This window comes from Salvelinus fontinalis, chromosome 16 (assembly GCF_029448725.1).
Source record: "Salvelinus fontinalis isolate EN_2023a chromosome 16, ASM2944872v1, whole genome shotgun sequence".
Taxonomy (NCBI): Eukaryota; Metazoa; Chordata; class Actinopteri; order Salmoniformes; family Salmonidae; genus Salvelinus; species Salvelinus fontinalis.
In genome coordinates, this window is record NC_074680.1 from 39,766,593 (window position 1) to 39,784,235 (window position 17,643).

Genomic DNA, 17,643 nt, shown 5'->3' on the forward strand with positions numbered 1-17,643 from the left:
AATGTCTAACTTTTCTTGAAAAGTTCGTCTTGAGAATGGCGTTATAATTATATCCTCGACCAAATCGATATCTTCTCCTCCTTCCGCCATTGTGGGTTGAAAAAACAGCTTAGTAGTACGCAAATTAATTTGTTTATCAAATTCAGTTTCCTAGTTCTGAGGTTCTGCATAGACCTGCCCATAGGACCTGCCTCTCAATATTGGTAATCCAATCAAAAGACGTGCACGCACTACGCCTGCTAGCTGGCTCCTGTGTAACACTGGAGCCAGCCAGCAGGGGTACAATAGCCAACTCTAAAGCTGATTGGTTGACACAAAATTTTCATTTCCATTCACTTTAAGCTACAAGCGCCCGCACTGTTGATTCTGAAAGCCTGAGGGCAGATTTTAGACCCCTGGCAACACATGATGGCTGAATATGATTGGTTAAAAGATCTAACATAAAGACCAGCCCTCCAAATCTCAACCTGGGGCTGGAAGCAGTGCAACCAAGAGGAAAGCTATGAAATGAAGAGTATAACTCTTACTCTAGGGAATAATTTAATACATATTTGTGGGAAAATATATTTAAAAAAAAATTATATTCTGATGATGTTTAGGCCAGCAGAGAAGGCCTAGCTGGCCCTGACGGCCCACCACTGGTGTCAAGAGATATAGGATTAAAAAACTTGAGCGTGTCCATTGATCCTAGATCCTGGCAGTATTGTGCAGACTCAGGACAACTGAGCTTTGGAGAAATACGCAGATTCAGAGAGGAGTCTGTAATTTGCTTTCTAATGATCATGATCTTTTCGTCAAAGAAGTTCATGAATTCATCAATGCTGAAGTGAAAGCCATCTTCTCTTGGGGAATGCTGCTTTTTAGTTAGCTTTGCGACAGTATCACATATTTGGTGGAGATTGTTTTTATTCCCCCTAATTAAGTTGGAAAAATAGGATGATTGAGCAGCAGTGAGGGCTCTTCGATACTGCACGGTACTGTCTTTCCAAGCTAGTCGAAAGACTTCCAGTTTGGTGTGGCGCCATTTCCATTCCAATGTGCTGGAAGCTTGCTTCAGAGCTCGGGAATTTTCTGTATACCAGGGAGCTAGTTTCTTGTGACAAATGTTTTTAGTTTTTCGGGGTGCGACTGCATCTAGAGTATTATTCAAGGTTACATTTAGTTCCTCAGTCAGGTGGTTAACCGATTTTTGTGCTCCGACGTCCTTGGGTAGGTGGAGGGAGTCTGGAAGGGCATCTAGGAATCTTTGGGTTGTCCGAGAATTTATAGCACGGCTTTTGATGATCCTTGTTTGGGGTCTGAGCAGATTATTTGTTGCGATTGCAAATGTAATTAAATGATGTTCCGATAGTCCAGGATTATGAGGAAAAACAAGATCCACAATATGTATTCCATGGGACAAAACTAGGTCCAGAGTATGACTGTGGCAGTGAGTAGGTCCGGAGACATGTTGGACAAAATCCACTTAGTCGATAATGGCTCCGAAAGCCTTTTGGAGTGGGTCTGTGCACATTTCCATGTGAGTTTTAAAGTCACCAAAAATGTGAATATTATCTGCTATGACTACAAAGTCTGATAGGAATTCATGGAACTCAGTGAGGAACGCTGTATACGGCCCAGGAGGCCTGTAAACAGTAGCTATAAAAAGTGATTGAGTAGGCTGCATAGATTTCATGACTAGAAGCTCAAAAGATGAAAACGCAGTAATTTTTTTGTTTTGTAAATTGAAATTTGCTATCGTAAATGTTAGCAACACATCCACCTTTGCGGTATGCGCGGGAGATATGGTCACTAGTGTAGCAACACATCCACCTTCGCGGTATGCGCGGGAGATATGGTCACTAGTGTAGCAACACATCCACCTTCACGGTATGCGCGGGAGATATAGTCACTAGTGTAGCAACACATCCACCTTTGCGGTATGCGCGGGAGATATGGTCACTAGTGTAGCAACACATCCACCTTCACGGCATGCGCGGGAGATATGGTCACTAGTGTAGCAACACATCCACCTTCGCGGTATGCGCGGGAGATATAGTCACTAGTGTAGCAACACATCCACGTTTGCGGTATGCGCGGGAGATATGGTCACCAGTGTAGCAACACATCCACCTTCACGGTATGCGCGGGAGATATAGTCACTAGTGTAGCAACACATCCACCTTTGCGGTATGCGCGGGAGATATAGTCACTAGTGTAGCAACACATCCACCTTTGCGGTATGCGCGGGAGATATAGTCACTAGTGTAGCAACACATCCACCTTTGCGGTATGCGCGGGAGATATGGTCACTAGTGTAGCAACACATCCACCTTCACGGTATGCGCGGGAGATATGGTCACTAGTGTAGCAACACATCCACCTTCGCGGTATGCGCGGGAGATATAGTCACTAGTGTAGCAACACATCCACGTTTGCGGTATGCGCGGGAGATATGGTCACTAGTGTAGCAACACATCCACCTTCACGGTATGCGCGGGAGATATAGTCACTAGTGTAGCAACACATCCACCTTTGCGGTATGCGCGGGAGATATAGTCACTAGTGTAGCAACACATCCACCTTTGCGGTATGCGCGGGAGATATAGTCACTAGTGTAGCAACACATCCACCTTTGCGGTATGCGCGGGAGATATAGTCACTAGTGTAGCAACACATCCACCTTCGCGGTATGCGCGGGAGATATAGTCACTAGTGTAGCAACACATCCACCTTCGTGGTATGCGCGGGAGATATAGTCACTAGTGTAGCAACACATCCACCTTCGCGGTATGCGCGGGAGATATAGTCACTAGTGTAGCAACACATCCACCTTCGCGGTATGCGCGGGAGATATAGTCACTAGTGTAGCAACACATCCACCTTTGCGGTATGCGCGGTAGATATGGTCACTAGTGTAACCAGGAGGAGATGCCTCATTTAACACAGTAAATTCATCAAGCGTAAGCCAAGTTTCAGTCAGGCCAATCACATCAAGATTATGATCAGTGATTAGTTAATTGACTATAACTACCTTGGAAGTGAGGGATCTAACATTAAGTAGCCCTATTTTGAGATATGAGATATTACAATCTCTTTCAATAATTACAGAAATGGAGGAGGTATTTATTCCTGTGAGATTGCTAAAGTGAACAACGCCATGTTTAGTTTTGCCCAACCTAGATCGAGGCACAGACACGGTCTCAATGGGGATAGCTGAGCTGACTACCCTGACTGTGCTAGTGGCAGACTCCACTAAGCTGGCAGGCTGGCTGACAGCACCCTATCTTATTGTGGAGCTAGAGGAGTTAGAGCCCTGTCTATCTTGATAGATAAGATGAGAGCACCCCTCCAGCTAGAATGGAGTCCATCACTCCTCAGCAGGCCAGGCTTGGTCCTGTTTGTGGATGAGTCCCAGAAAGAGGGCTAATTATCTACACAATGTTTTGGGACGGGCAGAAATCAGTTTTCAACAAGCGATTGAGTTGTGAGACTCTGCTGTAGAGCTCATCACTCCCCCTAACTGGAAGGGGCCAGAGACAATTACTCGATGCCGACATCTTTCTAGCTGATTTACACGCTGAAACTATGTTGCGCTTGGTGATCTCTGACTGTTTCATCCTAACATCGTTGGTGCCGATGTGGGTAACAATTTCCCTATACTCTCTACACTCGCCAGGTTTAACCTTAGCCAGCACCCTCTTCAGATTAGCCTTTACATCGGTAGCCCTGCCCCCTAACCCTAACCAGATAAAGCGTGTGGGTGAAAAAGTTGAATGAAAAAAGTAGAGCAAGGAAAAATGATTAAACGGTTATTATAAAGTTCAGATCAGTTTTTGATTAAACGGTTATTAAAAAGTTCAGTTTTGCTTTTAGATCACAATAAATAAGATTACAAGGACAGGTTGGACATGATTCAGTACTCTTACTCTGAGATGCTTGACACAGGCCCTGGTCTAACTGCCCTCTAGGTTTTAAAGCTCTCTGTTACCAAGACACAAACACAGCTTACAGGAAAGGCTTACAGAATCACTAGACACATAATGTGTTAACAATAAGGCTATTACAAACACAACAAACCTTTATTACACAGTCAGTGTTCCCTGTGAGTCATTGATACTTAGTGTTCACACTGGTTTTCTCATTGCTACTTGTTGTTCTTTTAATAATAATATTGACAATGATGTGATTGAACTTATAGAGCGCATATCATTACACAGCGAATCTCAAAGCTGAAATGTCTTGTTCACTGTGTTCCAGAACTGCTTTCTAGAATGTGCATATCAGTATGACGACGATGGTTACCAGTCATACTGCACCATCTGCTGTGGGGGACGAGAGGTTCTCATGTGTGGGAACAACAACTGCTGCAGGTGAGTGGACTACTTTCATATGATGCTGAGTTCACAAATATGTGTGTTATTGTTCATTAACTTGTGTGATTCACTCAGTGTGTTAGTGTGTGAGTGTACCAGTTTATGTTTATCTTGATGGTTTGCATAAGTGTGTGTGTCTTTGTGCATTGTGTGTGTACAGTCTGTTCGTTCTTACGTATGTGTGATTGCGTGGGTCTGTGAGTGTGTGTACAGTATGTTTGTTCTTACGTTTGTGTGATTGTGTGGGTTCGTGTGTGTGTGTGTGTGTGTGTGTGTGTGTTTGTACTAGTGTCTAGCAGTGTAATAACACACCTCCCTCTGTCCCCTCCAGGTGTTTCTGTGTGGAGTGTGTTGACCTACTGGTGGGGCCAGGCGCAGCACAGATAGCTATTAAAGAGGATCCCTGGTGCTGCTACATGTGTGAGAAGGGCCAGAAGGGAGTGTTCGGCCTGCTGGAGCGTCACACTGATTGGCCCTGCCGTCTACAGCATTTCTTCGCTAACAATCACGACCAAGATTTTGTGAGTAGTACCTCAGTACTGGCTGTGTGTGTGAAGTTCACGGCCAAATCAAATTTTATTTGTCACATGCGCCGAATACAACAGTGAAATGCTTACTTACAAGCCCTTAACCAACAATGCAGTTTTAAGAAAAATAAGTGTTAAGAAAGTATTTGCTAAAATAACTTGAAGTAAAAAATGTATAAATAAAATAACAAATAAAAATAAAGAAGCCACAGTGTGACACACAGTGTGTATTACAGCCAAATTAGCTCCCTAAATCTGCAACAATGAGCAGGCAGATTATCACAGCTATGGGACTCTATGAATAGGGCTTCACACATTAGAGACAGCTGAAGTCATTCCAGGCTCCCTCTCATCTGGGTCAAAACTGAGCCGTATCTTCTCTCTCTTTCTCTCTCTCTGTTGTTTCACAGGAACAACCAAAGCTTTACCCTCCAGTCATGGCAGAGAAGAGACAACCTATTCGTGTCCTGTCACTGTTCGACGGCATAGCAACAGGTTAGATGGGAATCTCCCCTCCTGTCCTCTTCTCTCCTCCTTCCCCTCTCCTTCCCCTTCTCTCCTCTCCTTGACACAAAACCCTCTGAAAGTCTCTGTCTCTACAAAACATTCTGTCTGCCTCAGGTTTCACTGGGACTGGCCCCCTAACTCACGACTATATTTACTGCACTGATTGTCTTGGATGGATGGATAGAAAACTAATCCACACAGTATGCTGTTTAACCATATTGTCTAGCAGTGCACTTCTCATATCTTTCCTGTCTGTCCTTCACTTCCCTATCTGTTTAATAAAACCACACAAAAATACAAAAGAAGTGGGAATTCCCACTCCTGTAAAAAGAAAAGGCAACCACTGTGAATTCTAATTAATGGTGCGCCTCAGGCCAGACCTTCAGTGTTGTGTCTGTATTCTGTCATTCAGTTCATCAATTTCAAGTTAATCATTATTTAAATAGAATCTTCCACTCTATTTAACCAGGATAATCCACTCTATTTAAACAGGATAATCTACTCTATTTAACCAGGATAATCTACTCTATTTAACCAGGATAATCTACTCTATTTAACCAGGATAATCCACTCTATTTAACCAGGATAATCCACTCTATTTAACCAGGATAATCCACTCTATTTACCCAGGATTATCTACTCTATTTAACCAGGATAATCCACTCTATTTCACCAGGATAATCCACTCTATTTAACCAGGATAATCTACTCTATTTAACCAGGATAATCCACTCTATTTAACCAGGATAATCCACTCAGCAACAACTGTCAGTGTTGTCCAGGAAGTCATGGCGTCCATCAAAGGAGCAACAACATGCTACTGTTTGACCTCATTGACCTCTGACCTTTAGGTCTGCTGGTGCTAAAGGAGCTGGGTATCCAGGTGGAGCGCTACGTGGCATCGGAGGTGTGTGAGGACTCTATCACGGTGGGCATCGTCAGGCATCAGGGACGCATCATGTACGTGGGCGACGTGAGGAACGTCACACGCAAACATGTGAGTATCATATAGTATAATGTTATGAACTGTGAGACTAGATCAAGGTCACTCCCAATAGCCTGGCTCAAAGACGAACACCCTAGCCACAGTCTCTCAATAAGGATATCCCAATAGCCTGGCTCAAAGACGAACGACCTAGCCACAGTCTCTCAATAAGGATATCCCAATAGCCTGGCTCAAAGACGAACGCCCTAGCCACAGTCTCTCAATAAGGATATCCCAATAGCCTGGCTCAAAGACGAACGACCTAGCCACAGTCTCTCAATAAGGATATCCCAATAGCCTGGCTCAAAGACGAACGCCCTAGCCACAGTCTCTCAATAAGGATATCCCAATAGCCTGGCTCAAAGACGAACGACCTAGCCACAGTCTCTCAATAAGGATATCCCAATAGCCTGGCTCAAAGACGAACGCCCTAGCCACAGTCTCTCAATAAGGATATCCCAATAGCCTGGCTCAAAGACGAACGACCTAGCCACAGTCTCTCAATAAGGATATCCCAATAGCCTGGCTCAAAGACGAACGCCCTAGCCACAGTCTCTTTATAAGGATATCCCAATAGCCTGGCTCAAAGACGAACGCCCTAGCCACAGTCTCTCAATAAGGATATCCCAATAGCCTGGCTCAAAGACGAACGCCCAGAAAAAGTCTCTCAATAAGGATATCCCAATAGCCTGGCTCAAAGACGAACGCCCTAGCCACAGTCTCTCAATAAGGATATGCCAATAGCCTGGCTCAAAGACGAACGCCCTAGCCAGAGTCTCTCAATAAGGATATCCCAATAGCCTGGCTCAAAGACGAACGCCCTAGCCACAGTCTCTCAATAAGGATATCCCAATAGCCTGGCTCAAAGACGAACGCCCTAGCCACAGTCTCTCAATAAGGATATCCCAATAGCCTGGCTCAAAGACGAACGCCCTATCCACAGTCTCTTTATAAAGATATCCCAATAGCCTGGCTCAAAGACGAACGCCCTATCCACAGTCTCTTTATAAAGATATCCCAATAGCCTGGCTCAAAGACGAACACCCAGAAAAAGTCTCTCAATAAGGATATCCCAATAGCCTGGCTCAAAGACGAATACCCTAGCCACAGTCTCTTAATAAGGATATCCCAATAGCCTGGCTCAAAGACGAACGCCCAGAAAAAGTCTCTCAATAAGGATATCCCAATAGCCTGGCTCAAAGACGAACGCCCTAGCCACAGTCTCTTTATAAAGATATCCCAAATGAGAAAGATTGTAAGGCGCCTATCAGGGAGGGTTATTACAATAACACTTCATATAACATTACTTCAACCGCTAAAGCACAAAATGTGTCTCTTAGTTGGATAATCTGTCTATTTTGTCTTTCTTATCTCCTGTCCTCCTCCTTTCTCTCGTTGTTTTTCTGTTCTCTCTCTCCCTCCCTCCGTAACAGTTACACGAGTGGGGCCCCTTTGACTTAGTGATTGGTGGAAGTCCGTGTAACGACCTCTCTATTGTCAACCCAGCTAGGAAGGGTCTTTATGGTAGGTGACAACTCTTTACCATTTATCACTTGTGTTCTGGCACCGCTGAAGACTTATTTCCTGTAGCTGAATTGTATATGCCTGTCCTTCTCTGTCTGTCCTGTAGAGGGCACTGGTCGGCTGTTCTTTGAGTTCTACCGCCTGCTGCACGAGGCTCGGCCCAAAGAGGGCGACAACCGGCCGTTCTTCTGGCTCTTTGAAAACGTGGTGGCAATGGGCGTCAGTGACAAGAGGGACATCTCTCGCTTTCTAGAGGTTTGTTCCTTTACAGAGACTATATAACTTCTAGAAGAACAAATTATACTATATTTCAGTCATGTAAATCATGTATATCAGTCATCCAAGTCATGTTTATCAGTCATCCATTGGAATATGGATTCATGTATTATGAATGCCTTGTGGTGATAATTGACAGTGCATGCTGTCAATATACTAGTTAGGTTATGAAGGAGCAGTTTAAACTGTTAATTTATACATATTAATTGATCATTGTATGAAATTTTCCTTATACAAAATATTATCTTCACTACATTCTTCTGGTGATTATTGCAAAAGAAAATGTGTCTTCAATAACCTGGTTAAATAAAGGTTAAATTAATATCCTGTCTCTCCTCTTCCAGTGTAACCCGGTGATGATCGATGCCAAGGAGGTGACTGCTGCCCACCGTGCTCGCTACTTCTGGGGCAACCTGCCTGGCATGAACAGGTTGGTGAGAGAACGGTGAGGGAAGAAACAGCGAGCCTGTCACCTATAGCAATTAATACCTGGGCTAGTTCCTGAGCCAGTCAAACCCAGGAACTAAATAATCCTAATCACCTTTTTTATCTCTTCCCTTTTTTCTCTCTCTCACTCTCTCTCCCCTCCTCTCTCTCTCCCTCGCTCTCGCTCTCTCACGCTCTCCATCTCTCACTCGCTCACTCACTCCCTTCTCTCTCACTCGCTCTTACTCTCTCTCTCTTTCACTCGCTCTCTCTCTCGCTGTCTCTCTCTCACTCTCTCTCGATCTCTCTGTATTTTCACACATCTCTTACTTTTCCATCTGTATTCCTCTTCAGACCCTTGATGGCCATGTTCACTGACAGACTAGACCTTCAGGACTGTTTGGAGCACGGCAGAACAGCAAAGGTCACTTATTCATCTATTTTTGTAGCTGTAGTTTTTTGTAGTTTTTTTGTACAAATTATGCATATGGCCAAATATGTAATTTATACAGTTCATTCATTTGATTAACTTAGTTCAAGAAAAAAATAAGTTGAGTGTGAGTACCTTTTGAACTGTCAAATTAAATGTTTGGTCATATGGACAATTTGGTCTGTAAACAATACTTGGTTGTCCTATTCTTATGCACCAGCCACTTAGTGTGTCCACCATCTGGTTTCCCCTCAGTTTGGCAAAGTGAGGACCATCACCACTCGCTCTAATTCCATTAAGCAGGGTAAAGACCAGCACTTTCCCGTCTTCATGAACGAGAAGGAGGACATTCTTTGGTGCACTGAGATGGAGAGGTAGGAACTGATTACCTTTCAAATTAATTAATCATACCATAATTAAATGACTTTATTACAAGCAGTTTTTCACAATGGCATACATCTTTATTATAAAATGATTCCCTTACAGAAAGTCATAGATATGATTCCAATGTACCCTCCTATGAAGGACCTAAAGTCAATCTCACATGGAAACATAGCCCTATGTCACTAATTCTCAAGGCCCTCTTCCTCTCTTTGTCCCTCTGTATCTATCCATCTGTCTCCTGCTCTGTCTGTCTGTCTCTTATTCCCTCTGGTGGCTGTCTGGTTACTGTCTCCTTCCCCAGGGTGTTTGGCTTCCCAGTCCATTACACAGACGTGTCCAACATGAGTCGGCTGGCCAGGCAAAGGCTTCTGGGAAGGTCGTGGAGTGTACCGGTCATCCGACACTTGTTTGCACCACTCAAAGAATATTTTGCCTGCGTTTAACAAGATTAGGCTCAACAAGACCACCTGATTTTAACAAGATTTTGGCTCAACAAGACCACCTGCGTTTAACAAGGCTTGACTTAACTAGACCATCACAAACATAGAACTGATGTTGTTGCTAGAAACTTGAGCATTGATGAAATTATACTACTCCCTGGTACCTGCTATCATTTCCCAGGCAAGCAAAACATCATGAAAGTAAATATTTCAAATTATTTCTTGTAATTTGAAATGTACTTCTTATTCTATTTAATATGTATATGTAATTTTACCTTTTAGCAGTGTTATCCAGTATTTTTTAAATTGATTTATTTGTGCAAGCTATACTTGAGACAAGGCTTTCTTCTCAAGGCACTGAGAAAGAAGAAACTAGGATCTGTGTGGTTTTTAGAATAAGGACTAGGGTTGGATGATTGGAAAAGATCTGAAAGAGAGTTGATAATACTGTATGTACAGTATGTATGTGAAAGATATTGGCTGTGTAGGCATGATTTTCTATTGGCCAATATCTGAAGTGGCTAAAGCAAGCCACCGATAGTATAGTCATGTTGAGTTTTGCTTCCTCCAGCTACTGAGCCTCGCAGAGCTAAAGTGAATAAGGGTGATTGTCGTCAGTGTCGTAGAAAGCTGTGTCTTAACGAATCCAAAACATCAGATCACATATACCTCTTTGTTTAAAGTTTATATACACAGTTAACTGAAGGTTAAGGTACTACTGTAAAATGGTTACAATACCATGGTGCTTCACGACGATAGGAAGCATCACAGGTCATGTGGCACAGGCACTACACTTTAGACAAGATGGGAATTTAAAAAAACATTTCCTGGAAAGTTTGTTTCCAGTGTAATGTTTTCACTATTTAAAGAAGTTTTGTGTTATTTTAGTAAATTTAAATGATTTCAAAGTGGCGATTAAAGGTGTGATGACAGAAGACTGCAGAATAATATGCCATATCCTCCTCTTTTCTGTTTTACAGCTTTTATAAACATCAATTGTACTGGTGTTTTTTTCCCATAATTGTTCAAGCCTTTGCTACATGTAAACTCAGGCCCCCCATGCATGCCTGTGTCTGACTCTGCACAAACACAACATGAAGCTAGCCACATGGGCGGTGATGCATTCTGTCGTTACAACAACAACAAAATACCTTAAGATCAAAGTCTGTGGTGAACTACTTTTTTCTAATGTCATTACTGTACAACTGTTAGTGAGCATGGTGGTTGGACTGGAGGGAGGGCGGGTGGCCTGGGGTTTCCACAATAAACTAAAGACTCTATCCTTCCCTTTTTCACCCCTGCAAACTACATACTGTCAGGTGCAAATCTTCTAACAAAATGGTGCGGCTTCACGATGTTCTTCTACCTTTTTATAGCAATTTTGTGCTGTTTTACCAACATAAAGCACTTTTTATATGTATACCTTTTTTTTCTTCAATATTTTAAAATGTTTCTTCTTGGTTTTTCTTGTGAAATGTTATGTTTTTATGATGTGAACTGTTCTACAGCTGTGTAATACAGTATGTTTTCTATACAGTAGGGCTGTGCCAATAGAAGTGGAAGAATGGACTCATAGAATTATGTTAAATCCATGTATCCATGGAAATGATTGATTATTGATCCTACTCAATGTACAGTAGATTCATAGAAAATGATTGATGTGCTCCATTTTCATATTGTCTTCTGTTGAAAGCCGTAATTCAGTATGTCATTCTATGGATAAAAAAAGAATGTGTCTATTTCTACTAACATTGTAGAATTTAAAACAGAGTTAAGGAACTATGTTATATATGTTTGTAACGCTACCTTCCCAAATGAATACCAGACCGCAGATGCAATGTCCTCTGCACTTTCCTCTTGTAGACCTCAAATAATTAGAAAAAGCGAGAGTGATAGAGACAGATTTTCAAACTTATTACAGGGCCGGCTCCAGGCATAAGCGTTTTTTTTCTTCTAGGAACTCAGTCGGGTTCTGAACTTACTATTGAGAGTAAAAATAGTACAATACACCAATTTTGAAATTTGGTTGGGCATCATAAGGCAGTTTTTCTTTTGTTATGTCAGTCACTGACAGTCACTCAATTGGCCATGTCAGCTAACAATTTTTAGATTGGTAGTTAGTCTAGCCTGCTATCTAAACTTGTAGTAGTCATGGCCAAATACTGACCGGGCAAGCAGGGCACGTGCCTAAGGCCCTGACCTCAAGGGTGGTTATTTATTCTCACTCTAAATCATGGCAAAATGGATAGAATTGCAGGAAATGTGTGATGAAATTGCAAAAAGAATTCTCTGTCCAATGGCAAAATGTGTAGAATTGCAGAAAACTTGATTTAAAACTGCAACATTTTCTCTACGCCCCATGGCAAGATGTGTAGAATTGCTGGGAATTCATTTTTAAACTTGTGGACGATTTAGAAATTCGTTTTTCAGAACTCAAAACTGAAGAGTGAACGGTGACCAGAAAAATACAGTAGCAGAGATTCTGACTTACCAATGTTCTATCTAAATATTCAAAATGACTTCATTTCATAAATGTAGTTTCATACATGATTAAGTTCTTAAGTGACCTTATCGTATCCTTTCCACCTTTTTAGTTGAACTTCGGACATTGGGTTTGCAGGAATCCTTATGCGTTGTGTTGACATTGATGTTAATTCCCTTTCCCTATAGTAAATGACCATGCCCCTTGTACAGTTTGTACATAGAGTTTTCCTGTCACTGTTTTTGGTTTGTTTGTCTCTTTTTGAATTACCTATGAGATGTACAAATATAATTCTTTGCTAATATATATCATGGAATTAGAAGAAAAAAAAGATTAGGTGAAAAAATAAAAATAAAATTAAGGAAAATAGTTTTTTTTTTAAATATCAAAATAAGCTATGAAGCATTAGAGGGTCGACTCCAAGTGTTGCCTTCTACTGCTGTTCATTTGTTTTGTTGAGTCCTGAGTGAATCCAGTTTAAATGTGTCAAGTGATCTTTAGCCTAATAATGACAGCTTTAAGATGCAACGTTCTCTACTTCACTGCACAGCCCTACATATTGTTGGTTGGTTTTGCCTTTTGTTTCTTTTTATAAGAACTATAAAGAGGGATTGTAGGTGTTTCTGACGGTGCTAAACATTTTATCTAATCAAGAAAAAATATATTTGTTTTGGAAGAGAAATAAAACTTGTCTTGACAATGACTGTTTTTAACTTCCTTGTAGTAATGATGGAAAAGCACCATTATTTCACTCTCATAGGATGCATATATTAACAAATACATTTGAACTTTGGACTTGAAAAAATTCTAAATAATAAATAATAATGAGTTTCCTATATTGTTTTAGACTAGAAAATGCTGTAGTTGGTTGGTGCTTATCTGTTGGAAAAAACATTTACTCCGTAATGGGAAACAACAAAAAAATAAAAGCATTTCAGTAATAACGTTTACTGTAGCATAATGTATGTGTAAAACCTGGCATTCGCTTTGCTTCTTAATCCTACATTCCGTGCCATAATATTCTGTCCTCCATGTCTTGTTTTCGATGGTCATTTTTGTTGTTATTGGCAAATTCTATGTCCCAAATAGCACCCATATTCTCTATATAGTGCACTACACTACATTGGCCACTAGTAAAAAAAAGTAGTGCGCTATATAGGGAATAAGGTGCCATTTAGGATTCTTTCCCACGACATTTCATTGTTCCGATGCATCAGACAGGTCAGTCTGTGTGACTTTCTTTTTGTGTCATATTATTTGTTTTTTGGCCTATGTTCTTCGTCTTTAAGATGATCAGTGCATACAGCAAATGTAGCAGTCATTCTCCACCCTTTACCCATTACTTATGTTTTAGTGCCCAGAAATAAGAAAACGGCTCCTTATGTATTTGTGCTGGAGAACACTTGAATAAATGTATTGTTTTTGTGCAAAAATATGATAGCTCTTGTTATTCTTCACCTGTACCCAGAATAAGTTGAACCATACAAAATCTGATCACTATTCTTGATCAGGTTTCTTGGCAACATAACAACATACATTACCTATGGAACAATTGTTACGCATCTATACTAAATTAAAAACTAAAGCCTACTTTTAAATCGTTTTAAAATCTCGGAGAGACATTTTTATTTAAAAAAAGGTAATAGTTTGTTGGCTCTGCTATTGCTCACATCACCCTGGATTTTCTCACACATTTAAGGCCTAATGATTGCTACTAATAATAATCTGTGTTTGTAGTGTTTATTATAGCCTAATGTGTTGTCTTGTGTTCATAATGATTACATAAACCTTAAATCTGAATAGTATACTTTATGATAAAAAAATAATGTGTATTGTTATTTATAGGCTGTCTAGTGATTTTATGGCCTCCTTGCTTTACTATCCATGATCATTCTTTTCACAATAAGGTCCTGTGTGGCTCAGTTGGTAGAGCATGGTGCTTGCAATGCCAGGTTTTTGGGTTCAGTTCCCACGGGGGACCAGAATGAAAATGAATGCACTCACTACTGTAAGTCACTCTGGATAAGAGTGTCTGCTAAAATGTAATCACAGTTCACATCCAATATCGACAAGATTTTCGAGTGATTGCTCTAACAATGGAAATACATGTCCTCAAAGATGGCAGGCTGGAGGAGGTGAGGTCAGATGGGACCATTGTCTCCTACTCAATCATCAAGTTTGCAGATGACACAACAGTGCTAGTAGGTCTGATTACCAACAATGACGAGACAGCCTACATGGAGGAGGTGAGGGCTCTGGCGGAGTTGTGCCAGGAAAATAACCTCAACGTCAAAAAACGAAGGAGCTGATCGTGGACCTCAGGAGACAGCAGAGGGAGCACGCACCCCATCCATATCGATGGGAGCGTAGTGGAGAAGGTGAAAAGCTTCAAGTTCCTCGGTGTACACATCACTGGCAATCTGAAATAGTCCACCCACACAGACATGGTGGTGAAGAAGGTGCAAAAGTGCCTCTTCAACCTCAAAAGGCTGAAGAAATTCGGCTTGGCCCCTAAGACCCTCACAAACTTTTACAGATGCACCATTGAGCGCATCCTGTCTGGCTGTATCACCGCCTGGTACGGCAACTGCACCGTCCGCAACCACAGGACTCTACAGAGGGTGGTGTGGTCTGCACAATGCATCATCGGGGGCACACTGCCTGCCCTCCAGGACATCTACAGCATCCGGTGTTACAGGAAGGCCAATAAGATCATCAAGGACCTCAGCCATCCGAGCCACAGCCTGTTCACTCCGCTACCATCCAGAAGGCGAGGTCAGTGCAGGTGTATCAAAGCTGGGACCACTAGCCGGCTTCCGCCCAGTACCCTGCTCTGAGCTTGAGTCACCACTAGTCGGCTTACATCCGATCACACACACACAAACATACACACATATGCGATATACAGTTGAAGTCGGAAGTTTACATAAACCTTAGCCAAATACATTTAAACTCAGTTTTTCACAATTCCTGACATTTAATCCTAGTAGAAATTCCCTGTCTTAGGTCAGTTAGGTTCACCACTTCATTTTAAGAATGTGAAATGTCAGTATAATAGTAGAGAGAATGATTTATTTCAGCTTTTATTTCTTTCATCACATTCCCAGTGGGTCAGAAGTTTACATACATTCAATTAGTATTTGGCAGCATTGCGTTTAAATTGTTTAACGTTTTGGGTAGCCTTCCACAAGCTTCACACAAGAAGGTGGGTGAATTTTGGCCCATTCCTCCTGACAGAGCTGGTGTAACTGAGTCATGTTTGTAGGCCTCCTTGCTCGCACACACTTTTTCAGTTCTGCCTACAAATTTTCTATAAGATTGAGGTCAGGGCTTTGTGATGGCCACTCCAATACCTTGACTTTGTTGTTCTTAAGCCATTTTGCCACAACTTTGTAAGTATGCTTGGGGTCATTGTCTGTTTGGAAGACACATTTGCGACCAAGCTTTAACTTCCTGACTGATGTCTTGAGATGTTGCTTCAATATATCTAAGTAATTTTCCATCCTCATGATGCCATCTATTTTGTGAAGTGGACCAGTCCCTCCTGCAGCAAAGCACCCCACAACATGTTGCTGCCACCCCCGTGCTTCACGGTTGGGATGGTGTTCTTCGGCTTGCAAGCCTCCCCCTTTTTCCTCCAAACATAATGATGGTCATTATGGCCAAACAGCTCTATTTTTGTTTCATCAGACCAGAGGACATTTCTCCAAAAAGTACGACCTTTGTCCCCATATGCAGTTGCAAACTGTAGTCTGGCTTTTTTATGGCGGTTTTGGAGCAGTGGCTTCTCCTTTGCTCAGCGGCCTTTCAGGTTATGTTGATATAGGACTCGTTTTACTGTGGATATAGATACTTTTGTACCTGTTTCCTCCAGCATCTTCACAAGGTCCTTTGCTGTTGTTCTGGGATTGATTTGCACTTTTCGCACCAAAGTACGTTCATCTCTAGGAGACAGAACGCGTCTCCTTCCTGAGCGGTATGACGGCTGCGTGGTCCCATGGTGTTTATACTTGCGTACTATTGTTTGTACAGATGAACGTGGTACCTTCAGGCATTTGGAAATTGCTCCCAAGGATGAACCAGACTTGTGGAGGTCTAGAATATTTTTTATGAGGTCTTGTCTGATTTCTTTTGATTTTCCCATGATGTCAAGCAAAGAGGCACTGAGTTTGAAGGTAGGCCTTGAAATACATACACAGGTACACCTCTAATTGACTCAAATGATGTCAATTAGCCTATCAGAAGCTTCTAAAGCCATGACATAATTTTCTGGAATTTTCCAAGCTGTTTAAAGGCACAGTCAACTTATTGTATGTAAACTTCTGACCCACTGGAATTGTGATACAGTGAATTCTAAGTGAAATAATCTGTCTGTAAACAATTGTTGGAAAAATGACTTGTGTCATGCACAAAGTAGATGTCCTAACCGACTTGCCAAAACTATCGTTTGTTAACAAGAAATTTGTGGAGTGGTTGAAAAACTAGTTTTAATGACTCCAACCTAAGTGTATGCAAACTTCCGACTTCAACTCTATATATACAGTACCAATCAAAAGTTTGGACACACCTACTCATTCAAGGATTTTTCTTTATTTTTACTATCTTCTACATTGTAGAATATTAGTGAAGACATCAAAACTACGAAGTAACACATATGGAATCATGTAGTAACCAAAAAGTGTTAAACTAATAAAAATATATTTATATTTGAGATTCTTCAAAGTAGCCAACCTTTGCCTTGATGACGTCTTTGCACACTCTTGGCATTCTCTCAGCCAGCTTCATGAGGAATGTTTTTCCAGTCTTGAAGGAGTTCCCACATATGCTGAGCAGTTGTTGGCTAATTTTCCTTCACTCTGCGGTCCAACTCATACCAGACCATCTCAATTGGCACAACTCCAATATATGTTTTTTTTCCCTAAGTTGCCGAAATGCCACATGCGTTCACTTACATTATTAGTACATTTATATTATTAGTACATTTGTAACAACCTAACTGTTACGAAACTTCTATTCGATCACTGTTACGAAACTTATATTCGATCACATAAGCCTTACGTAGCAAATTAGCAATTACATTTTTTGTTGACCATATTCGACACTCTCGTTGACCTCCATACAAAGATTACTCACTTCGTGGGTTTATTTTCGTGGACAGATTTTGGGCGGGGTAAAACCTCTCGCTTCGCCTCTTCCTCTCTGTTCCTACCCACTGCCTCCAACAATGGTACAGCCCCCTCCAAGTGGATACGCCCTAAGTGCATACTGATTGGTTCCTCTGGTGGCCGAATATGCATTATCTACCGG

At 41.6% G+C, this 17,643-nt stretch overlaps 1 protein-coding gene across 7 annotated transcripts in view; it reads left to right on the forward strand.

Moving 5' to 3' along the window:
- LOC129813144 (DNA (cytosine-5)-methyltransferase 3A-like) overlaps nucleotides 1-13,771 on the forward strand; it is a 48,659-nt gene extending 34,888 nt beyond the window's left edge. For 6 of the 7 annotated variants that reach the window (XM_055865362.1, XM_055865365.1, XM_055865364.1 and 3 more), the window contains 10 exons: nucleotides 4,240-4,352; nucleotides 4,687-4,876; nucleotides 5,293-5,377; nucleotides 6,241-6,386; nucleotides 7,808-7,898; nucleotides 8,005-8,153; nucleotides 8,519-8,619; nucleotides 8,955-9,024; nucleotides 9,286-9,404; nucleotides 9,716-13,771. In XM_055865362.1, the coding sequence (XP_055721337.1) occupies nucleotides 4,240-4,352; nucleotides 4,687-4,876; nucleotides 5,293-5,377; nucleotides 6,241-6,386; nucleotides 7,808-7,898; nucleotides 8,005-8,153; nucleotides 8,519-8,619; nucleotides 8,955-9,024; nucleotides 9,286-9,404; nucleotides 9,716-9,857 (1,206 nt within the window). In that variant the 3' untranslated portion in view covers nucleotides 9,858-13,771. The remainder of the gene's footprint in view (nucleotides 1-4,239; nucleotides 4,353-4,686; nucleotides 4,877-5,292; nucleotides 5,378-6,240; nucleotides 6,387-7,807; nucleotides 7,899-8,004; nucleotides 8,154-8,518; nucleotides 8,620-8,954; nucleotides 9,025-9,285; nucleotides 9,405-9,715) is intronic. The other variant, XM_055865363.1, reaches the window with a different exon arrangement.
- The last annotated feature ends 3,872 nt before the right edge of the window (nucleotides 13,772-17,643 follow it).